This window comes from Asterias amurensis, chromosome 5, assembly GCF_032118995.1.
Source record: "Asterias amurensis chromosome 5, ASM3211899v1".
In the NCBI taxonomy this organism is placed as follows: domain Eukaryota; kingdom Metazoa; phylum Echinodermata; class Asteroidea; order Forcipulatida; family Asteriidae; genus Asterias; species Asterias amurensis.
In genome coordinates this window covers 7,773,282-7,799,279 of record NC_092652.1, presented here as the reverse complement: position 1 = coordinate 7,799,279, position 25,998 = coordinate 7,773,282, and the positions used below count along the sequence as shown (strand labels likewise).

General features: G+C 40.5%; 1 protein-coding gene across 1 annotated transcript; it reads right to left on the bottom strand.

The window, feature by feature from the left end:
- LOC139937510 (uncharacterized) lies at positions 1-25,998 on the bottom strand. The gene is made up of 5 exons (XM_071932673.1): positions 25,932-25,998; positions 11,390-11,617; positions 10,005-10,234; positions 4,253-7,312; positions 1-635 (listed from the first exon to the last, which is right to left on the bottom strand). The coding sequence occupies exons 1-5, from the start codon at positions 25,996-25,998 to the stop codon at positions 423-425; spliced, it is 3,798 nt and encodes a 1,265-aa protein (XP_071788774.1). The 3' UTR covers positions 1-422.

The window sequence follows — 25,998 nt, the reverse complement described above, 5'->3', positions numbered from 1 at the left end:
CTTGTGGCATAAATTCTACAAAATAATTTTATATTTTTGACAAATTACACTATTATGTATCAGAATATAATTTCAAGTAAAAAAAAAAAAAGTTGAAGATACCAAACAATATTTCTGTAGACAAACAAGTGAAACCCTCTTCCCTGCCGCCCTTCACAAAATTCCAATGTCTTTTACGTAATGTCTTGAGTTTTAGCTGGAAGCATTACACACACGTTTTCTTGAAAATATATTTTTCAACACAAAAAAATGTATGTACCTTTTGGTTCATTGCAATCCGTTATTTTTATAATTCCAGTAAAATTATCACAAAACCACGTGACTAGTCATTTCGGTGTAAAATAATGGTGTCGCTTCATTTCCCAATACCATTGCAATGCGATTTGTATACGTAATTATATTTATAGTTTTGCATACTTATCTCAAAATGTAATTTTAACTATGAACGGACTGTCTGGAATGTGTTTTTCGGCCCATTTAACTGATATAACATAAAACCCGGCCAGACTGACGTCATAGATGACCTCATAGAGATCATCACCTGTGTAGACAACATTAGTCTCGTTGACCGTGTGGGGGCGGGGTCCACGGATGGTCACACTCAGTGAGCCGTCACCGGCTGATATTGTGCGTACCTGGAAAGAAAAAGAAAAGAAAAAACGTTAATGACAAACATGTTGTTTAAAATATCCGTGCATGCAGTGAGGGTTTATGTCTAACGGAAGCGTACTGCCGCCGCAATATAGAGGAATTTTTCACTTGTTGTTATAATTATGTTTCTTAGTTTTGAGTTTGTCCATACAGCTGTACTTGCCTAGTTTGTTACTGTGCCAATGTTCAGCGCCCTACATCACGTCAACATGATTAAAAGGCGCTGTATAAATGTTATTATTATTAAAATACCAAAACTATATCTCTTATCGTGTACGTACAAGATAAATTATCGTGTACGTACAATATAAGTTTTGGTCTTGTAGTTTTGGACGCGAATCAATTTTTCACAGATTGGCTGTATGGCGTGTCTATCGTAAAATTGACGATATGGAAGGTTAGGTAACCTTTAAAATACAATTAGAACAATACCAACAACTTTAAATAGTTTCATGGAAACCACTTCTTTTGGATGTGTGTCTTTGTTATGATCGTGCGCTGCCCTGTTATTACAGAGATACGTTGCCATTTTGTGTGGAGTAAAAGGAAAAACCTGCAATTTCAGAAGACCCTGCAATTTCGAGAGATAGGCTTATTTGTGTTGATTATTGTATTCTACTTTTCCAACATCTTTGTAAACATAATCTATTTCATAACAACGGTTACAAGCGTCTTTTATAGACCAACTCGCCGATGCAAGGCAACACGTCCCTTTAATGGATAACAGCGTTCACTAGAAATGAGATGCTACAAAAACACATTTTGTAGCGAGCAATTTTCACCCATTGTCAGAAACGCACGAAGCGTAGTCATAAAATAATTTGATCTCTACAAAAAACTTGTATTGTTTTGTTTCCAATTAGACTAATGATGACTCAAGAGAAAGGGGGTGGGGGATATGAAATGATTAATGATGCATAATGTCACCTACCATGGGACGAACGGAATTCTGTTCATTATGGTAGATTTCGTAAATAAGGTTAATCCCCCGTTATTTTCGAACACGTAACTTTGTTAGAATAAAATACGAAACATGTTGTTTTGGGCTTTGGAGTAACCGATCTGACGCGGTTTGGTCAACAATTTAGAGCACTAATTAGTATAGAGGAAAAACACTTAGTGTAAACAGGTTTTCTGCCTCAGACATAGCTCGAGATGGAGGTTCTCCTTCACAAACACAAACCATGTGTTGAAAGTAAAGTATTTAACATTTTCTAAACGCGTCTCTGGAGTAAACTGAACTGACGTGTTTTTAGTTTCTTGTAGACATTTCAAAGCACCAAGTAGAGGAAAAACACTTAGTGTACATGTACACAAGTTGTCTGCCTCAGACATAGCGCGAGATGGAGGTTTTCCTTCACAAAAACAAACCATGTGTTGAAAGTAAAATTTAACATTTTCAAAACGCGTCTCTGGAGTAAACTGAACTGACGTGTTTTTAGTTTCTTGTAGACATTTCAAAGCACTAATTAGTAAAGGGAAAACACTTAGTGTACACAAGTTTTTTGCCTCAAACATAGCTCGAGATGGTAAGTTTTTACTTCACAAAAACAAACCTATGTTTGATGAAAATTTAACATTGTCTAAACTCGTCTCAATAGTAAAATGAACTGGCGTGGTTTTATTTTCTTGTAAACAATTTCAAGCGCTGATTAGTAGAGGAACAACACTTAGTGTAAACAAATATTCTTCATTAAAAATAGGTAAAGAGGTGAGGTTTTCTCTTCACAAAAACAATATAATATTGCATATAATATTATGAATAGTCAAATCTCGGGTCGGTTCAACCACTAAGTGTTTTTTCTATATCAAACATAGGGTTACTTCGGAGGTTTTTCGTCACAAAAACAAACCGAGTTTGAAAGCAAAAAGCAGAATTATCAAAAACACGTTAAAATGTATCATGTCACTCTCAATTTTTCATTTTCTACAAATCAAATTTAAACAGTGACGCACGCAGCAGTACGAGCCATGAGAACATTGTAACTGGCCACTGCCTTTCCAAAAATATCTGGCAGCTATTTCATTAAGGATTTAAACAACGAAAACATGCTGCTTTTGTCGCCCAAACAATTTGAGATCATAATTTGTTTTCCGGGTACCGCACAAAATAAATCATATACAACAATCTACATGGCCGCTATCATGATGTATTTTTGTATATAATGTGCAACACAGATTTGTGTGCACGTACTGTAAACACACCATATGTATATGGACTGTATACTCAGTTGAGAGTGCAAAACGTTGCCACAGTAACAAGTTTCAGTCATCAAATTAAGGCATATTATAGTCCAGAAGTCAACTTGCATTATGCAAATCACCGTCAAGCCAAGCTGCCCGATTACTGCCGTGGAAACTCACTTGTACTATTTATTTAATCCGCTAGCTGACTTGTAACAACATGGGATGATTTGTTTGGTTTTCCGTTCATCAGACAAGGGTTGTTCATTATGTTTTGTATGTTCTTTGTTTTTAAATTCACTGGGGCTATTGGTCATTACTTATAATAAATGTAAGCATCTTATTTGGTAACGAGCAATGGAGAGCTGTTGATAAACGGTTCCCTCTGAAGTAACGTAGCTTTTGAGAGAGATACAATTATTGTTCACTCAATTATCTCACTCTTATACATTATTCTCTTATGACCAATAGTATTGATTCAAAATTTCCTCAGAGTTGTTATTTTTATGCATAATTTTAGGATACACCAAGTGAGAATACTGCATGTCTTTGACCATTACCAAATGTGTGCCCAGTGCCTTTAAACTACTTGGTAATAGTGCAATCAAAGCGCTGCCTGTTGAACACACAACTACCCCCCCCCCCCCCAACACACACACACACCTCCATTATTTTATCGGCAGCATAGGCACGTTTCTGTTTGTGGATCAGAGCATGCTCTGTATAGTGTTTCTTATAAATTTTTGACACCGTCATAAATATTCTCAATTTTGATGTGTCCATAATAAGTTATCAATTTATATAATGACCCCTAGCCAACGGGCAATCTCGGTGCATGGTCTAGTTGGTATGAAACGGCTCTAGAATTGAAAATATCGTCGGTTCGAATCTCAGCCAAGTAATATGCCTGGGATTTTTTTTCCACCTAGCTCGGGAAAGTACTGAGTAGGTACAGTGCTTAAACCAAAACGAATATTTTATTTATCCCAGATGCAAATTTATCGTTGTTCAGACACTTGTCTTGTTATGCATTCTACTGCCGCTTATGTCCCTCTTATTAAAACTATACCTTGGAGGAAGGTATGAAATCAGTTCCGAGACTATAACTTTCGCTTGAGTGGATAGAGGGGTCTTCTCGTCATTGACTTAAATGCCGCGTAGTGAGGTCTCAACGTTTCGACTATAGCCTATAGTTATATGGCTTGACAGTGTACGGGTGTCACACCAGGCAATCCGTTCAAGGCAATCCCCCATGAAGGAAAGCAATTCATATTTAAAAGTCCACATTATTAATCTTGGGGATTGTGAGACATTGTTTGAAAATAAAATCATATTCTACTAAAGTAGTCTGTTGCCTTTTTCGCGTGACAAGGCCCTTTGAAAAAAAAAGGAAAGAGAGAATACACCATTGTCTTACCTGAAAGTTGTTCTTGTCACCCACGATGCCGTTGTAGAGTCCCACACCCGAAGCATGACACCTCTCCGGTATGGGTTGACTCGGCGTGGTCAAGCTACCCTCCTTCGTAGACGACTCGTCTTTGTGGTAACTCGCCACCTCTCGGAGCGACTCCTGCTGTGAGGGTTGTTCTGCCTCCGGTAACTGGGCAAGTATTCCCAACTCGTCCCCCAACACGGGCCGGTACTTCCGGAGGAACTCTCTGGTGGAGTACTCCGGGTCGTTCTCGAGGGTGCGCAGCATCGCATCCAGGGTCTCGCTATCCTCCGTGTAAGGGGTTTCTATGACCGAGGGTTCGCCGAACTGTTGGGGGCTTTTGTTCTCCTCCGGTATGTCACTACTGGTGTTGGATTTGCTCTCTGCGGAGGCGTCCTCGTCTTCGGGGGTTGAGATGTTTCCAACGGACGAGCCTCCTGGTGTCGGCGCGGTGGAGCTGTCCTGGCAGCCGTTACATTCGACCGTTAAGAATTGCCGAGAGACCGAGTCGTCATTTTCATTCTCGGGACTCGAAGAATCATTCATCTCTTGTGGAGATGTTGGTAAACAACGATTTGAATTTGCTGGAATTGTAGTCAAACATTCCATTGCGTGAGTTTGGTTAATACCGTGGAATTGTTCACTTGAGTTTTGCTGTTTTGTTGTGATTTCATTCACTTTAGCCTGCCCCTCATATGTAATCTTGCTTTTATTTGTGGTTATGTCCACACCACGATCAACTTGCATCAGGGGTGCAGACTGAGTAATCAGAGACAGGTTTTCTTCTTTCTTCCCGTTGCTCTTGAGACCAGCTATTATCCTGCTTCGCATTTCATCTGTATTGCGTCTGCTCTCATGGCCCGTCAAGTGTCCGTTTTCATCTGAAAATCCACTGTCGAAGGTAGACTGCCTTCCATGGCTGGAGTGCGTCCCGGACCGTCCACGCCTTTGGACCGGTCCGCTACCAATGCTGAACCTTCCGTGCGGCTCGCTGTCGACAGGGCGTGAACTGCTCTCTACCGCCCCCCGTAAGTGAGTCGGACCTTGTGTGTGCTGTACAACTTCAGATTGTACTCGACTAAGTTTGCTAGACTGGGTCTTGGCCGTTTCCTTCTCGCTTGACGAGTTCGCAACAGACCCTTCACTCTCACCCAAAGCACTGTCCCCGTTGCTGTCCTTTTGCCTGTTGTTAACGTGCGCGTTCCGGTACACATTCCGTCGACTGACCCAACCCGTCGCAGTCTTAATGTCCTGTGCCGTGCATTGGGTTGCTTTGTCCTCTTTTCGTTTCTTGTGGATCCTCCGTGGATGTGCCGGTGTCGTTTCTGTGGATTTGACACTGGTGGAGACGCTGGTGGTGTTACCCGCACTGGACCCTCCCCCTGGCGCAGCGGTGCTCATCACACCTCCCACTGATTGCGTTGACTCACATGGTCGAACTCCACTCCCGATCTCCCGCAGAAACTGTTTTCTAGTCTGAAGGTAATTATCAAGGTCGGCAGACTTCTCCTTATTCTCGGGTTGATTGCGTGTCATGTCTTTCTTGTTGCCGGTTTCAGCTGTTGCACCTACCACACATGAACTCGGACTCTCGGTTTTGGCTTTCAACTGGGATTCCGACTGGGATTCCAACTGGCAACTTGAGTCATTTGGAGTTTCCGAAGTCCTCTTGACGGTTAAAACCTCTCCCATCACACGCTCTTTATTGTCTTTTGTTTGGCGGTTCGAATTTAGATTCATGGCGACCTGCTTGGCTATCTCGTTGAGGGCTTTGCCCATGATGATCTTTGACATGTGGTCAGCGTACTTGTCTGTTGGAGGCACTGTCCTGATCGCGGACGGATTGATGGCGCGAGACGAGCTAGCGCCAGACGAGGAGGAAGAAGTACTGAATTTGGGCGAGCGGTCGTCAATACTCATGGACGTTGAGATCGAAGGAGAACTCGCCATGCTGGACATCTGAGATGAGGATAACTGGGAGGAGCTCCGGACGTTCGGGTAGGTCACCTCTTCAGTCCCACCGGCACCTTTGATGATTCTACGGATGACCTTCCGTCTGGTCTTCACGGTGGGAGGTCGGTCCGTACTGTACATGATGGAGCTGCTCCTGCTCAGTATAGATCCACTCCGGGAAGAGGCCGTGCTTACAGATGAACCGTGGCGGGACATGAAGAACGGATGGTTCCCGGCAGAGTGAGCGTGTCCGTGGTTGGGTAGGAAAACATCAGAGGTGTTATCGATGCTGTGATCCATGCTGCTGACCATACTGCTGCACATGCTGCTGAACGGCGACGTGCTCGTGCTCTCGTAAGAGTCTCGTATGGTGGATATATGAGGCTGCCTGACAAGAGACTGGCGCCGGCATTTGATCGCATCCCCCTCAGTGTCATTCTGTCCGGTGACCGCCTCTGCTCCGTCGTGCTCTGTATCTTGCTCTTCCTGGAACGAAACCGCCTTGACGACACCCTTCACCGTCGTCTGCTCGATGTTCTTGGCCGTAGTGGAGCGGACTTTGAACGGGCTGTTCTTAATGTGCTCCCCGCCCCACGTTATCTTCACTTGGTAGATCCCCAGACTCCTCGGTATGTAGTTGACCTGATACAACCCGGGCTTGATGACTTGATAGTCCAGAGGTATCGGCTCGGGTGGTCCATCCTCATCGGGGGCCGGTTCGTCTTTACTCGACTGACTGGCATTCGCGTTCACCAGGGCCCCTCGCACAATCTTTGACGTCAAGATCTTCCGGCGGACCTTCTCTCTGTTCGGTCCGGTGATCTCGACGTAGAGATTCTTGGAGATGTAAGTCTGCGTAGTGATGTTAAACCGGGCCCTCTTGTCGATGACAGCCACCACGAGGCCACTACCACTGGCCGTGCACTCGTTGTCCGTGTTAAGTTCGATTTGTTTCCCTATATCCGGCAGCTTGATGGGTGTCTCTGGTTCCTCCACGGGGATGTAGCTTGCGTAGCGGATACTGTTGATGTACTGCATCATCTTCTTCTCGCTTATTTTCTTAGGATCACCCATTTCTTCTGGCATGATTGGCTGTAATATAAAAGAAAAAATGTTTTAATACAAAATTACATTAGTAAGACAACACTTACTAACAAACCAAAGAAATATAATTATTTGGTTTGCAGTAACACCATCTACGTGCTAGGTAGATTATGTTCTAGTGAACTTCTCCTGCCAAATAAATATTTCGTTCTTTCGAGCCCATTTCACTCCACTGCTGCAGTAGAAAAGCTTCTTCACTAATCCTCAATTTCACTCCATCCTGCGCTGTCTGTTGCCAAGCAATGCCCCTATTATGTACATGAACATCTATATGTAATTTCACTAGCTTTTGTTTTGTCTCCGTCCTTTTTCGGTTTCATGGTGTCCAATTGGTTGTTATGCATGCCACTCTTTAAGCTAGATGACCTGCCCATCTCCACTTCTTTGATTAAATATGTTAATGTTATTGTTCTTTCTTTCTTAAGTCCTTATTAGTCTCTTTTACCCCAACATTCTTCCCATAGCCCATTCTGTCGAGTTATTCTCGGGCACGATCAGACAAGGACAAATCTGTAATTAGTGGATGGATACGGCTTCGGCTCAAGATTCAGCCCAGGCTAGCTTGGCCCCTCAGAGTGGACGTAGCCTGCAGCCGAAACCTTGGTTTCGAGAGGGCTTATTTGACGTCTCGCGAACACGAAGGGAGTACAAAAAAGGCGGGGTCCAGTTTGGTTTCGTTTTTGGACGAGTTTGTAGTTGATGTAAAGAGACATGCTTAGACGATTATGGACGAACCTTTCCCCAATGCTGTTCTTTTTTCCCCTTCTTCCTGTTCTCCTGCCTGTATTAGCATTCGCATGAATGCCTCTTTTCTATCAAACAATATTCAGCCTCGAGGGACGTAGACTTGAACAAACGAACAAAACGTTGTTTTTAAAAAAGACAAACTTTTTGACAAAGGCAAGACATTTGAAGACACGCGTACATTATCAGATTAATCTGTACACCTTTATTATGAGCATGAGTTTTCCACGTGCAAAACGTAAAGGGAAAATCAATCTAACAACTTGGATTGGAAGCTCGATGAAAAAGAAATGCAAAAAGTAAAATTAAAAATAGTGGAAATAATTTTTGTTAAGCTAACCTATACCAATAATACTAGTTAAACAATGTTAAAGAGTGCTAAAAACGGAAGTTTCTAAGTGATAACCAGATCGACAAAATAGACGGGTTTAAAGTAAAGATTTAAAAGTGTCCAATGAAGGAGCTGCTTGGCTTAATTTTAAAAAAAATCATGTTCACGTGTACAGAAGGGCGTCATTTGAATGGCTCTGCTTACCGCGGAATTCTTGAGAACTGTGAGCATTGCATTGACCAATTTGATATTGCTTTAGCATAACAAGTAGCTCAGCCCAAAAGTAACGGACAATACATTATACATGTACAGTTTGTGACTGGTGCCATGTGACAGGGTTGTTATTTTATGCATACGTTAAGAAACAACAATTGAGAATACTGGTCGTTGACAATCAATATATGTCCAGTGCCTTTAAAGGGACACGTTGCCTTGAATCGGTCGAGTTGGTCTATTAAAACCGTTTGTTATAAAATGCATTTGGTTAGAAAGATGTTTGAAACTAGAATATAATGACCCACACAATTAGCCTTGCTCAAGGCAGTCGCATTATTCGCTCCGAAAAGACGCAGCTGTAAACCCACCCGCCGTATACCCTGTGCATGGTGTGTGCGATCACACCGAATGACCCACCCGTATACACACTGTCACATCGCACGAATACTGTTCACACAAGTCATCGCACTCGTACACCACTAACCGCATGCGGAGGCCGTCAGGCCGACAGCCTTGTCGGATCTGTATCTTCCCGTTTTAATGTGTTGTATTGAAAAAATTCCAATAGTGGACGAAATTGGGGGGCTCTATGATATGCTAGTATGCAGCTCATGAATATGTATATCGTTCGTCAGACCTATTAGACAACACAGGATGTGAGGCAAATGAATTATTCATTTTGACGTCCAATCACGCACTTCCCTTATCACGACCTTTGGACCCTATCATGCGTCCGTGGTGGTGGTGTGTGAGGTAAACATGTCTCGTCTTTCGCGGGCATTATGGTAATGAGCTGACCGTGGGAACTCCTCGCTTATTATAGTAATGAGGTCAGTGGCTTAAACACAGATCCTACAAGGCTGTCGGCCTGACGGCCTCCGCATGGGATGCGGATAGTGTACGGGGGCATCGTGTCGTGTGATGTTACGCACAGTGAATACGGGTGGGTTTTACGCACAGTGAATACGGGTGGGTTTTTATACAGCGGCGGTCTTTTTTCGGAGTGAATAATTCGACTGCCTTGAGCAAGGCTACCACACAATATGCATCGAAATTGTATTGTTTTCCTTGTATGTCGTGAATTTAATACGGCCCTACATGTTGTGGAGTCAGGTTTTTGACTCTATAAAATGGCCGACCATGTTAGTTCGCAAAGTAAAAGGAAAACCTCGCAAATTCGAGGCAATTGTGTGGATCATTATATTCTACTTTTAAACTATTTTTCTAACCACGCTTTGATATCAAAATGGTTTCAAACGCTTTTCATGGACCAACTCGACCGATCAAGGGCAATGTGTTCCTTTAAGCAGCTCTTTAAAATTGGGCCCGAACAAAATTCTGCGGGAAATGGAACATGGAGCGTTCTCCGGGGGTAACTCTGACCCTTACCTGGCGTATCCCGAGATTTCGTTGGACCAGCCGGACCGCTAGACGGCAGTTATTAACGGAGTGGTCTGGTCTGAGGAGGTCATGTCTCGGACACGTGCCGGGCACCACGGCGTTGAGGAGTACACACAAAGCGATGCCGTCACACCATTGGCTGGATAGATCGGTCACGTGTTGAAGACTGGGACATACCTGCCAGACCCAGCGGAGTACACGCTTCTTATTAGCTGATTCTGTTAACAAAACAGACACAAACTACTAAATCCGAACTAAATTAAACTTGATTTGACAGTGCATTTGTATTTACTAACTACGAATTATTCAAACAAAAAATTTGCCATAGTTTGTTCATAATCGTCCAAGACTTTAACCTACTATACGAACTCCTCCAAAACAGAAAAAAATTGACATTGCCGTTTTGCTTTTCTTGTGTATTCGCGTGACGACAAATAGTTCCACTAAAGTCTTTCAAGCTTTATCTTCCTTGCTCATGCAATACGCTCTGTACGTACTAAGGAAACCAATCTAATTAGCCCTGGAGTTTCCTTGGCCTGTGGATTTTGTTTTTCACAGAACTCATGAAAGTACCGAAAATAGTTCCTAAACACATCGGTAAAAACAAAATTGTTTATCCCCGACGCAGGTATATATTTTTTTTAAAGTTGTTTGCTTATGAGAAGAAAAAAGGGGGGGGGGGCTGTGGCACCCGATAGGCTTCAAAAGGAAGAAAATAGTATATTCCCTTAGCTCTATTTTACCAAAAGGTGTATTAAACTGCTAAAAGCTAAGTGTGATATAAATTACAACACAAATCACTTAGGTAAGGCTGACAACTCATCTTTGATGAATCGAGCCCTGGGTTTGGCTGAGCTTTGCATCGTCTCTAGAGCTCGAGTGCCTTGTATGACCACTCCTCATTGTGTGGAGGTGACTCCAATCACCTTCACCATTCACACAAGCTACACGGAGAGTTAAATCAACTGCTTTTAAAAGACTCATCTGTATTATAATGTGATTGTTTCATGGAATTGTGGATTATCTTTCAAAGTTGGACTGTCGCTTTGTCGAGGCGCTTTGTTGCTTAAAGACAGTGGACACTGTTGGTAATTGTCGAAGACTAGTCTTCACAGTTGGTGTATCTCAACATATTATGCATAAAATAACTCGAAATCAAATTCGATGAAAGTTGTTCTCGAAAACTTCGTCACTTTAGAGGGAGCTGTTTCTCACATTGTTTTGTACTATCAACCTCTCCCCATTACTCAAGAAAGTAATCAAGAAAGGCTTATGCTGGTCATTATTTTGAGTAATTACCAATAGTGTCCACTGCCTTTAAGTGGAAAAGTACCATTAATTATTAAGTGACGCATTTCTTTGGGTACACCTACCTGTGCTGATGAATTGGACAACCCTGTCCCTGAATCCAGGCAAGTACGTCACAAAGTCACTGTACTCGTAGGTCTTCCTTCTGAATTGTCGACTGGGTTTGAGTATATTGGCAAGGTGCGGTAGAACATTGAGGTACGTCAGCAGGCCGACGAGCCTGACTATGAGCGCACCCAGCGAGATAGCCCCTCGGCGTAGTATCAACACGGCAGAACGGGCCGCTCTCGTAACTGAAAAAAAAACCCAACAAGAAACAAAGTAGATAATTCATATGTTAAATTTACGAGGGTTTGGAGGACTAATTTTAATAGATAAAATCGGATTTTTAACGATCGCCTTATTTACATTTCGAATAACATTGGTTCTGAAAAGAATCGGTGGTTAACGATTCAACGTTTCGATCAGTATTCTTTGCTGTCGACTTCACCAAACTCAACTTAACTTAGGATTTTAGAACGAGTAAAGTTCCCTTTCTGAAGATGTGTGACGCATTGAACTCATTTGAGTTTAGGACGGGTTAACACTCGTCCTACTCGAGCTAGGGTTAATCCTAGCGTTTCGTGAAATCAGCCGTAGATCGCTTTCAGGAGAATGCTGGACCCTGTTTTTGCTATCACTGCAATGCGAAGGCGGGAACTGATGGTCAAGATGGGCTTATAGGTCGATGAATAATTATGTTAGTTGCTGTGTAACTCTTGTTTTTGTTTCCTCACCGTCGGATTTTCGATTCCACTCGTCCGGATAGCAGCGCTTCTGTGAAGAAATAAGTTTCCTTCTACCTCTCATGTTGTCTGCGTGATGTTTTTATTTGCAGCTCACTTGAATAGGCAGAAGGATGCAAATGGCTGCATGATCTCGACAGATATCTACCGGTTGGGTTACAGCTTGCGAACTAGCGAGCAGACATGACATACTGCACCTTTTATACGAGGACCAGATAACGATTAAAATGGCAATCTTCCCTCGAGACTTGAGATGCTGGCGTGATTAACACCTGGGACTTCGTTGCCAAATAAAGCTCTGGATTGCAACGTGACTTCAAAAACACGTTGCCAGATCGTCAGATGTTTTGCCACTGTCTTGCTACGGATGGAGTAAAATGTTTTCGGCGCCCGGGGCTATCGGATTTAATCATGCATTGTGTTGTGTCTCAGCTTGTGTAATTAAAAAAAAAAACTCCATCTTTTAGAACAGACGATCGATATCAACTTTCTTAAACAAGAACAAAACGATAGCCAATGTTGTGTGATCGATGAATGAATGTGCAACTGGTTCCGAACGCAAATCGAACGCACCCATTGTGTGAGTCAATCTCATCATTGTACAACATGTTGCACTAGACTGGACCTAGACTGGTCCCCTGTCTTCATCCACTATCATAAAGACATTCTTGCTTTTCATAATCAGCGATTTAATTAGATACAACAACAATTTCATTGGATGAGTATGTAGTGATGTTTGAGCTTTTTTTCAAATGCGTTTCGTTGGTCCGATGTGAACTTAGTGCAGCTGCACGTGCGGTCGGCTCATTGGTCGTCTGCATATTATGAATCTAGGTGAAAGGTGAAGATTGACGGGGATTGACCTACGCTAGCGGCCACTCTCTGGCGTTATTCAATACCCTCAAATTGTGACGTCAGATGTTCAGGCTAGACTGTTACGATCGGCCCCAGCGGCCAGTCTATCCAGGACCACTGGGATGGGCTAATCGCATGCACAGATTCTTGTTCAGGAAGTACGTCATGCGTACAGTGCATAGAAATATGGTGTATTGCGAGTGCGATGCATGATGGGACTGCGCATTATTAAACCAATGACAGTGCATGATACGTTTGCCCATTCCAGCGCCTTTGGTTAAAGCAAGGCGCTGGGGACGAGCGAAGCTAGACTGGACCATCTAGTAGTCCTATTTAGCGACATTGACGGTGTATTGATCCCCGGTATACAGTTGAGGGCGCCAAATCGACTGCTTTATCGTGTTGCGATATTGGCAACCACGTTAACAAAATTATCGCTGTCAATCAAACCTATTTTCACAGCGGCTACTTACACCTTTCAACAATGTTTTCCCGCTAAGCGTTAGGTCAACACCGCGTGATTCGCATGATTGTTGGTAAAAAATCAAGAAGGGAATTGGGTTTGCTCTAACAAAGTGAATATGTAAATATTGATCTCATTAAGAAAGGAGGAAAACTACGTTACTTCAGAGGGAGCTGTTTCTCACAATGTTTTATAATATCAACCTCTCCTATCACTCGTTACCAAGTAAGTTTTTTTGCTAATAATTATTTTGAGTAATTACCAATAGATTCCACTGCCTTTAAACATTCACAAACCACTTCGGTGCGTTTTCGCGGTCTTAGTAAATTACTGTTTCGATCTACGGTCAGTGATCAACCCATTGCGAGTAAAATCGAAACATGTATTGGTTACGTCCGCGAAAACGCACCCCTGATCTCTCCCGGTGATGAGAGACTATCCCTGACGTCACTCATTGTTTTAAACATGATAAAGTTGCGATAGTCTTGTCCCCTTCATATATCTCATGAAGCAATTGCATATCATATTAATTTATAGTGATATACTGTTCTTTATGGGCATCACGCCAACAAATCAACCCGTCATGGTCGCAGATGTTTTATAATGCATCCGTTTCGTTGCGAAGTTTACTAAATTCTTTCATTTTCTATAACGGTCAATCTGATAAACAAGCTTTGCTGATAATTGGTTGTCATGAGCACAATGTTGTCTGTATTATTACGTGTTCTTTATCCACGTTACTTTGCAGTTCAACTGATAACATCGTACATTGCATGTTGTGTCTCGATTACTTCATTACGTCATCGCTTAAAATACATGTTTTATTTGCAGTTCAAGACCCAATTATATGGTTCTGTAACTAACCACCGAATTCTGGTCTTACGATCACCATTCTCCCTTATCGCGCAAACGCCGAAGTTCTGCTGTGAAGGTGAATAATTGTGTTTTTGAACGACTTTAAAGACAGTGGACACTATTGGTAATTGTCAAAGACCAGTCTTCTCACTTGGTGTATCTCAACATATACATAAAATAACAAACCTGTGAAAACTTGAGCTCAATCGGTCGTCAATTTCTAAACTTGAGGTCTCGAAATCAAATTCGTGGAAAAATACCTCTTTCTCGAAAACTATGTCCCTTCAGAGGGAGCCGTTTCTCACAATTTGTTTTACCACCAACCTCTCCCCATTACTCATTACCAAGTAAAGTTTTATGCTAATAAAATTTTTGAGTAATTACCAATGGTGTCCACTGCCTTTAACAAAAAGCAAGTGTTTTTTAAAGGCAAGATATACCTTTTGTGTTTTTGAACCGTTCGATCGACTATTTGGTCCTATATAAATATACATGTAGACTACAACAAAACCAAACAATGTGAACATTTTCATTTAAAAAGGTGGTCGCGTTTTTGAGATATCACCGAAAAGCCGGACCGAATGTGTCCCCGGACCGAATGTGTCCACGCAGGAAAAATAATCCGTCATAGAAAAACACCATTATGAGAAACGTTACTGACAGTAACGTTTCCCGTGTTCAATTTTGCGGGAATAACAACTGATATCTTTTTACGTTACCACATTACTTCGAAGTAAATGATTTTCAAAATGGTTATACTCTCATAACCAAACTGTTGTACTTTCATAACCAAACATCTGTAATGCCATTAATTTTAAGAGATAATTACCAAATGTATACCTTCCCTTTGCGTCAGATCCATCTCAAACTGTAACAGTGACATTAAAAACTCAACCACACGCTGCATTTAGGCACTGTCAAAAATGACTACACATTATTTTTCAAGGACAATATTTCGTCTTCCGTTTATAACATGTTTGTATTGTACACATATTGAGTTACGACAATGCCAAAAGAATTTTTTTTTTGAGGCATGCTGTCACGAAATGCAAACGGCATATCCCCGCAACTTAATTTTTCTGACATTTATAGATCAAGGACTGAGTTGTTAATACACTAGCGAACGGTGACAGCTTAGAGACCGTAGCTAAGTGACCTTATGCCACGGAATGACAACATGTCGGTTTGTAATACAGTGGCATGAAGAACTAATTGCTATTTCGCATCGCCTCCTGTCTTAATGATACAAATATTTGCATATTAAATTGGGGGAGCAAAAACAGCTTTCTTCTTGATTTTTCACCTGATACAATATTGACAATGTGCGTGGCGGGAAAACATTGTTGAAAGCTTAACATGTCGTTGCTGCTAAAACGGACCATACGCCTGGGCAAGAATTATAACGTCACTCATACATATTAAGAGAGGCGTATACCGCAGTACTATACGTCTGCACGTCCCGTAAACGAAGCACAACAAGTGTGTGCAACCATATGGTGTGTTCGATTAGCTTCCCCGGGTCGACCCCGGTGTGTGGCGTTTTCTTTAAACCGCCACACACCGGGGTCGATTCAGGGAAGCTCAACGAACGCACCCAGTGGGTGCGTTCGTTTAGCTTCCATGGGTCGACCCCGGTCTGCCCCGGTACGGTTAAATAGCTTTGACGGGCTCACCTGGGTCAGCCCCCAGTGCCCTGCTTGTGGAGTGGGTCACTTGGGGGTGACCTGAGGTGCATGCCGTCACCACGAGAGGGCGAGTGTGATTGTTCGATTAGCTCTTGTCAGGGGCTCACCCGAGTGACCCAGGGAAGCTTAACGATGACGTCACACTTCGGGGCTCTAATATCGACTCATACGTACCTTGCCCGCCTGCAAGGTGTAGACTATTCTTATAATACATCGTACACATTAATTTATTTAACAACATTACTGTTAATATGCACACAGTGACCCATCATGAAGTAGACGCTCGAAAGTACAGTTAACTGGCGTAGCCTAACTGCGTCAATTCAGAGCTGACCAATCATAGACAAGAAATTGAAGGCCTTTTCACTTCGAGTTATTGAAATTATTTGGCCTTTACCTGTATGTATCGGTACCGTATGTAACCTTGCAGATGAACACAGGGGACCATACTAGCACAACTATCAACACGGACACGTTTCATTGAGCTGCTAAACCACAGAGTGTAGCTGAGGACAACCAACATTTTGCTTACCAGATTTCCAACCATGTCACCTGTACAACTTGTGAATGGTATCCTGCTAATTTCTCTGCTTAGCATTGTTTATCAATATAGACCTTTCTTTTGTTGATAAACAAACCGCATTGGTTGGCATGGTCGGCCGAATGTTAGTAAAACACTCAATCGTAAAAACAGATGTTTCAACAAAATTCAACGTTTTCTGCAAACTTTCAATTAAATAAAATACCTCTCATAATTAGTTGTTTTGTTTTTGAACAAAATTAACAAATTTTGTAACATTGTTACAAAAAATAGCGATCTTTTCTTGATTTGCACTTATGGCTTTCCATAGTTTTCCAATCTGGGTTGGCAAAAACTCGGGCTGTGACGTTGCAAAAGAAAGGTCTATTGTCTGCTCAAGCAGCTCTATTTATGAAATTGGACCATGGTTTCGAAACTACCCGTGCTCAGTTAATAGTAAAAAAAAAAAAAAAAAAAAAAAAACACACAAAAAACGGAAGGAAAACCTATGTAACACTTTCATTTATGTTTATGTTGTAATCCAAATGAATTTGAAAATATGAATATTGACGCTAACAACAACGATTGTTCTTAGGGAAACACAAAACTTCATGGAAAAGATATTTAATGGCCGGAAGAAATTGTGTTTATTGTGATTGAAATACCGTTATAGGCCCTTCTTATTTTGTCTTATTCACTTAGTTGTCCCCTTCAAAGTGGCTGTCTAGTACTTTGTGAATGCATGATTTATAACAAAAGGCCTGCCACGGAAATTTTTAGGTGGAAACGGAAAACCATTAGAAATTTAACGCGTGAGTTGACAAGCACCTGCCATAACAGCTTTCTCTTGCTGCTTCTTTATGCTTCTGTATGGACTTTTATTGATTGGTTAATGCATTCCGTTAGACAACATCGCAGTTGCCTGGCGTTATTGTATCGACACAAACTCTGCACATTTTGTGCTATAGCTACTCAGTAAAGATTTTTGCTGAAGCGATCTTTTTTTGCCGGTACTCTTTCAAATTTCAGCTTAGAATTGATCCGATTTTGAGGTCCTGTGGGGCCTGAAACACTTCTGGGTCAACATTACCCTTTAAAAGGTCAATTATGACCCAGAGTCTGTGTCAAGATGATACAGAAATGGGTTAAAAGTGACGCATAGTCCGAGTTAGAATAGCGTCCTTGTTTAAAAACTGTTTCCGGGTCGTGGACCCCAAAATAAGTCAGGCCCCCTGGCCTGCAGCTGATAAAACCCGTAATCCGCCGGTCATATACGGCAGTTTTCAGTGCGAAGTATTTTGATGTATCTTATTTTAAAATCAGCGTGCGTGAACGGGCAACCTATGTGGAAACAATTTCTTTTTATGGATATTGATTAGTAAGTGTTTATTAAACTGATGATCTATTACATCTTTACGAGCAGTAGTATTTGAGCTCGATGATGTACTTTATCTTAGAATCAAAATCTCAAATCAGATGATGTACTTTATCTTAGATTCAAAATCTCAAATCAGCACGAATATGAAAAACGTGTTAGCCTTTGAAAGAAGGGAGCTTTTTTATGGTTATTGATTAGTGTTGATTGGTGAGGTCTAGGTTCTACGAGCAATGATCTTTAATCAGCTGATTAAGCTTGACGGCCTTCACATTGATTACACACTGCTTGAATACTTACATTGAGATTTTCTATTGACGCGCCTTTTAGACCAAACGGCTTTGATTGAATTGTTCCAACTCATACGTCGCCCGCCATTTTGAGACTGCTGTCTACATACAACCATACAGTGTGAGTCAAAAAGCAGTTGACCGATATTTATGACTTATAAACAAAACAATAACTGACACACAAACCCCCATGGAAGCACGCATTAAACAATCATTCTGTCCTGCTTTGTCTGAAAATGAAGAAGATTGAAACACACTGATCATTTCTTAGAGAAGTTATGCCGGTTTTATTGAAAGCACGATCAGGTGTGTAGCTGTCCATACTGATATTAAAGGAACACGTTGCATTGGATCGGTCGAGTTGGTCTTTGAAAAGCGTTTGTAACCGTTTGTTATAAAATGCACATGGGTAGAAAGATGTTGTAAAAAGAGAATACAATGATCCACACAAACATGCCTCGAAATTGCACGGTTTTCCTTTTACCTCGTCGACTAACACGGTCGGCCATTACGGGAGTCAACATTTTGACTCCCATAGATGGCCGACCGTGTTAATTCCCACAGTAAATGAAAAACCTCGCAATTTCGAGGCAAATTTGTGTGGATCATGTTATTTTACTTTTAAAACATCTTTCCAACCATATGCATTTTGCGGTTGCAAACGCTTTTTATAGACCAACTCGTCAGATCCAAGACAACGTGTTCCTTAAATATCTTCACTGAATCTAGCTACACAGCTTAATTGAATGCTTACTTAACATTTTGTTTTCAAAAGTATTCCATGGACAGCTTGCAAAGTGAGTACATACAAAAATATAATAGTAATAACAATACAAAAATAACTAAAGAAAGTTCAATTTCTTCCGCGCCCCCCCCCCCCAGAAAGCAGGAGAGAAGGCTAGTTAAATTAATGGTTTACTGAATTGTTGAATGTCAGTATGTTTATTCAAACCAAGTCACCATTCCCGGTCAACCTCATTTTTGGCTCAACCAGTAGAGGTGCCATAACCATGCTACAGCAAACGAAACACGTTTATGCATGATGGTTGTCGTGTTAACAGCGCATTACAAATTAATTATTTGTCACTGTTATGATTTAGCCATGCCTTAATGGCCACGGGCCTAAATTGCCATGGCAATATATCTAGTCTTGTGGCAAATAGCCACAGCATTAGCAACTAATTAGCTAATTACAATGGTACCATTTGACAGGATTGTTGGAACGGACATGTCTTTTGTTTAAAAGAAAACATACTAGCTAGCCTGGGCGGCCACAATGTTAGCAAACATTCAATCGTGCTGACAGATGTTGTTACCAAATTCAACATCTAATGCCAACTGTTAGATTGCAATTATATGCAAAACACACCCCCTTGGTTGTTTTGTTTTAGAGGGAATCGTTTCACACAACAGCTCTCCATTTGCTCGTTGGCAAGTAATTGGTTATGCTATTAAGGTTTTTTGTATACTAGTAATACCCAACAGTGTCCAGTGCCTGTGAATGTCTTTATGTAAGTGTGCCATTTGAAAAGACATAATGATCGGACTGTTGTTTGCCCAAGGGTTAAATTGACTCCCGATCATACACCCAGAACACACCTAATTCAGACACGGTTCATATTAATCTAGACTCGTCTCAAGTCCCAACCCCATGCCATCGCCAGTAGCTGCATTCCCCAACCTGTTCCGCTTGCTCAGGACCACAATTTGACGGCGAGCGCGCACTGTAGTACGGCTTGTTTGCTATGTTGCGCACTGAAACAAGAACGGGACATGAATCAAGTCTAATAAAAACCTACAAAATTGTGCGGCTTATCCATTTCGATTCAAAACTGACAATCATAACAATTGACTGTCATCATTCCCTCTTCTCAACAACGCCTACAAAATTACCCTCTTGTCGCCTATCATAACCCTCTTGTCAGTCGAGCTAATGACCCGTATTGTGATCTGCTAAACTCAAACATGTCACATGCATTGTACAAACTATACACGTCTTGATCAAGTTACAGCGTTGTATTACACACCATTATATTGATAATTCATTATAATGATGTATTCTGCATTCTTTAGTGGACGATCACCCACAGAGTATAATTGAAAAGTCGAGTTGAAACCCATGTTTCTATTCAGAACCACTCAGAACCACCCCAACTCAATTGCATATTTTCATTACATGGTGTTACCGCAAACCATACTATGATAAAGTGTGTTATTTTTCCTGCCCGGGATGTGAAGCTCATCATTTCATATAGCTATCGTAATTATAGCTTCATGGTCAATTGTATTGTTGGGTGACAGCTAAACAAACTGTATTTTCTCTGATGATGGCAAGTAAGTTACGTCCAAAATGCCCGGGACAGCCACGGGGGAAATACAAATCTTTCGAATCTCAAGATATAAATTGGTGTACACAAATTTCACGATAGACCCCATTTTGGTATTTGACAATTCACCATCATTTTGAATGCGGATATCATGCACTTGACATTGGTTTGCCTGTCGTTATTATTCGCAAGTATTATTCGCGAGCAACTTAAAAACCTAAAAACAAATCAGATGTAAGTCGACTCCACTATTTACAAAACATGACCTTAAACACACATTGGTTCAGAAATAACCCGACTGAGTCGGAAATTACCTATATAGGGGTCCGTGTTTTGCATGCAGATGTTGTGGATTGACGTGGCCAGAAAATATGTAATTGTTTTAATTCATATACCATGCAATTAAACTAACCCGTGCAAATTTCACTTCAAAATGTGGTCGCTTTTTCCATAACCACATCTACTAGAGGAGAAATGGTCTCAAAACAATTAAAAATTTCAAAAGTTGTTTGTACTGCTTTTAACCAATTAAGTTTGTTATTCATTAAAGGATTTTGGTACTTTTTGTAATACAAAACACAAAGTCCACAGATTTACATTAAACTTGGACCGTTTAAAGATAATAATGGTAGAAAGCTTCCCTGAAAATATTACTTGCTTAGGTGCAGTAGTTTTTGAGAATGAGTAAAACAATGTCACTGGAAAATACGTTCTGACATGCTAAAATAACTTTTGTTTCATGATCACTGATATACGACAATTATTTTCATGACATTAGTGATTACCAAACAAGTAGCTTCCCGTTTTAAACGCTAGCTCGTAAAAATAAAAAGAGGCAACACTGACCCGCAACATAGTCCCTTTACAGACCCTTTTTTTAGGACCGTTTAATATAGGGAGACTTTAAGAACCTCTGCTTGCATTTTGTATTCAACCATGGCTTTTAAGAACCTCGTCGTCTTCTTATAATACATAGACTTATTGACGCTTTCTATACAATGCCAATTACAATGTGTACTTCCTTTTGTACCACGGGAATTAAAATGATAATATCAATAAAAAACCACAACACAAAAGTGTTTTGTCCTCAAACAAGCTGAAGAATATTAATTGATAAGTGGTTCCGATGGAAAGGTTCAGGTCCGATGAATAAAACCATTCACAGTTTTCGTTCATACGGAAGTTCAATATTGATACGGGAGCGGGAAAAGATGCATTATTAATTATTTTTGCAATATTTTACAAAGGGGTGCGCTCAACCTTGTTATAATTGATTGCGAGAAGACTCTGTGAGGCTCATGGCGTATTGTGTTCAATCACAAAAAAAATATATATATAAAAAAAAAAAAAATAAGAAGCCTCTGGACTATAGACGCAATATCAAGGAGTAGCAGAAGACTTGGTTCAATTTAAAGAAGTTTTTTTTTTTTTTTTTTTTTTTTATGCAATCGCACAACACCGGTAAACAGTATTGTCCAAAGGCTCAAACTTCGTGTATCACAACTTATATATAAAACAACAAACCTGTGAAAATTTAGACTCAATCGGTCTTTGGAGTCGGAAGAAAATAACATAAAAAAACATCCTTGTTTCCGCACGTTTCGCCGGGTCGTGACATGTGTTTAAAATTAATCCGTTATTCTCGATATCGAGAATTGATACTTGTTTTGTAATTTTCTCAAAAAGTAAAGTTATTTGTAAATCTGTGAACTTTTAATTTTATGTTCTGTTAAGAAAGTGCCCAAATGGCTTTAATACGATACATGACTTTGATGATGGAATCTATCGGAGGCGCAAAGAAAATCGGGTATTGATTCGTTCATCCAATCTGTGTGAGGGAAGATCCGTTTTTAAATAGCTACTTGTGTGAAAGTTTGAGCGAAAGTGTTTTAATGGGAATGCATTTATACTTGTTTATAACAATTATGTTTGTTTATTATGCAATATTGTGCTTTTGACGTTTTTAACACTAACCCCCTTCTGATATGTGCGTTATTGATGAAAAAAAGGCCAAATCATCTCATTATCCTTTTGCCAGAACTGCTATCATTATTAACACTGAACATTAATGTCAGTAAAAAAAGAAAATACAGCACTTGTATATTTTATAATTTCATTTTGAGAATCATGTCACTTCGAAGTACTGCGTTTATGGACAAACTACAGTAAAAATATTAACTCTGGAGTTTCTGCGATGTCTATAAAACGCGACCACCTTTTGAACAGAAAATTCCACATGTTAGTTTTATTGTAGAAGCCGTGAATTTGCTCTGAATTCACCTTGAGCTCTAATTTCACGGCGAAACGTATTTTCACACCAATTACAGGGTGAAGTAGTTCACGTGTATAAATACCTACATTTATCAGAATAAACAGATTTGAAGAGGATCAAAAACCAAACGTGTACAGATCATTTCATATAAAATTCATCCACCAGCAGAAACCCAGGGAGGTCATGAGGGCGATGAGTGGCAGAAACTGCCTCAGTGCTTACCATTAAGAGAATTAAACTCGATTGGACTGCATGGTTGACTAAGCATGCAGAAAACGCACAATTAGGATAGTTACTAAATAGGTAATTGTAATTCTTTATCATGAAATGATATAGAAAATGAAAATAGAGGCTCATGAAATGTTTTTTTTGTTTACAGCAACATTGTGGTATCAAAAGCAAAGTACTGTAAAGTGTGACACTTATATCCCATGAATGCCACAATAAGAAGAACAACATTATAATATGTACTGTGTGAGACAACGTGCTAGATGAAGACAAGTCGGAAGACAATGTCGGAAGACGAGTCGGAAAAGATGAAGACAAAGTATTGCACCGCACTTTGCATCTTCTTACACATTAGTGTACTATTGGGGAAACGAACAGTGTACACGACCGTTGGTTCCTGTCGTTCCGGTATAATCTACATGTAGATCTAAATTGAACAGTGTCGACCACTTAGCATATAAACGAGCGTAGGTTTCCTCTCATTCCGGTCTACTGTACAAGTACTATAAGTGAAGAGATACCCTGTGTACAAACACAAAGGTTCCTGTCGTTCCGGTCATATTATAATCGGAGGTGAAATTACTAAGTGGCAGAGGCGTGGGTCCAGAGGTAATTCGGGGGGGGGGGGCGGGGGCAAGATTATGTTAGTGTTATCGTTTGTGTTTTGCTTTATACTTGCCATCTTTTGTTGAAATTGTTGCTGCAATTTTAGAATGTTGTATGGGTGCGTTCCTTTAGCTTCCCTGGGTCGACCCCGGTGTGTGACGGTTTTTTTCCCCAGGAAGAACGTGTGCAGATAATTACCCACGTTCGTCCTGGAAGATAAAACCGCCCCACACCGGGGTCGACCCAGGGAAGCTAAACGAACGCACCCAATGTATATTATTTAAATGTGTATTTTTTATGAGCTAGGTCGGGGAGGGCACATTTTTTTTTTGACTTTTGCCCTTCCCTGGACGGCCTGTGCATGTTTTATTGTTTTGCTTTTTTTGTCCGAAGAATTAACATAAAATAAAATAAATAACATGCCATTGAGAAGGTGCCGAGGTGCTGCCGCCCCGCCCCCTCTGGTTACGCAAAATGCTTAGTATGATGCAGTTTCGAGTTTATTTTCGGCAGGAAAAGCCTACGTTTTGTAGGAAGTACCTCAAGTTTAGAATTTGAGGTCTCGAAATCAAGCATCTAAAAGCACATAACTTTGTGTGACAAGGGTGTTTTTTCTTTCATAGTTATCTCACAACTCCGAAGACCAATCGAGCTCAAATTTTCACAGGTTTGTTATTTTATGCATATGTTGATATACACCAAGTGAGTAGACTGGTCTTTGACATTTACCAATAGTGTCCACTGCCTTTAATAGAAGAACAACGAATGGACCAATTTTTGAACAGCAATGTTTTTATGCCTGAATATAAATACCGCGGTGGGGTATACTCAGCTAGTGTCAAAACCCAAGCGTTTTTTTTAATATATATTTCAAGCAGTGAAAGCGTTCGTTTTGAATTTTCATAATGATTCTGGAGAAATTAAAACCACATATAATAACTGCAGAAAATAAACATGTCTACTAAAACCACATCCTGCCCGATACATAGACAAAGTCAATGCAGGCGTTGCCTCCACGCTCCTGCATGGGCATTGCCTTGGTACCATTGAGATGTCCCATTATAACAATGTACAATTTCTTCACAGGTTGCCCTCTACCGAGAAGAAAATACATTGGTTTCCTTGCCCTTCGAAAACGAAGCACACAGGCTTGCACAGGTGCATTTATGTAGGCCTATAAATATAGCAATATACAAAACGCACATGAGCTTTTAATAAAAAAATCTGAGAAGAGTAATTCGCGTGATTGAAACCATTCTCCCGCAAAATATTGTGTCCTTTCGAAATATAATAGGCAACATTATCATATTCATAAAAGTTAGAGAAACCGTATTGACGGCTTGCGCATATAGTCTTGGCCTTGCGGTTTAAAAAGCATAACACAATCTTTCATCGTTATTCACAATTTCCTTCCCAAGTTTATCATAATGTTTAAAGTGAACATCATGCAATTTCTTTTCTCGAATCGGGTAAAATTCTGTTCACTATTAGGCTTACGTGAAGTTGTGTGTTGCAGTATACCCTGATACCTCTACTAAAACCAAGTACTAAGAATCCGATTTTAGATAGCACATCAAGAAGACAACAGTATTTGTACGATTATCATATTAGTCAATATCCGGCAAATTTTGTTACAATTTTTTCAAGCTAATGGGTTGTGTTGACCCTATGCGTAGGTTATTACCTCTACTTAAAGAAAGTACTTATAATCTCGTATGGTTAGATTACACAATAAGATAACAAAACAACATTTTGCGATTATCATATTTCCAAGTGAGCATCATGCGAATTTAGTTACTACTACCGTATTCGGATAGGTTCAAATTCAAGTACGATATCAAGCTGTACTGAGTTGCAGATAAACAATGTGTGGTAGGTTCTTGCCTCTACGAAAAGAAATCACTTATAATCTCGTATGAATAGATTACGCAAGAAGATAATAAAACGGCCTTTTGTGATTATCATAATTTCAAGTGAACGTCCGGCGAATTTTGTTACAATTATATTTCTCGAATCGGTTCAAATTATTATTTTATTAAGGTATGAAGCTACAAGTTGCAGTATATACACTGTGTGGTAGGTCGTTACCTCTACAAACAAAAATGTACTAAGAATCACGTATGCTTGTTAGATAACACAAGAAGGTAATACATATATGCAGCCTATTACGACTATCATATTTTTAAGTGAACATCCGGCAAATTTGGTTAAAATTCGTTATCGGTACAGGAAGCTGTGGGTTGCAGTATAGACCCTGTGTGGTAGGTTCTTGCCTCTATTTAAAAAAAAGTAATAAGAATATGGTATGATTAGAAAACACAAGAAGATCAAAAACCAGCCTTTTACCTTTCTGTTTGAAGTACGAAGACGGTGAATACATAGCAGTGTGTTTCCTAGTCACCGTGCGAGCCAT

Coding starts and splice junctions, on each gene's coding strand:
- LOC139937510 (XM_071932673.1), bottom strand. CDS start 25,998: ATGGCTCGCACGGTGACTAGGAAACACACTGCTATGTATTCACCGTCT. Junction 11,618..25,931: donor TTCGTACTTCAAACAGAAAG/GTAAAAGGCTGG, acceptor TTTTTTTTTCAG/TTACGAGAGCGGCCCGTTCT. Junction 10,235..11,389: donor TGTCCAATTCATCAGCACAG/GTAGGTGTACCC, acceptor TTTTGTTAACAG/AATCAGCTAATAAGAAGCGT.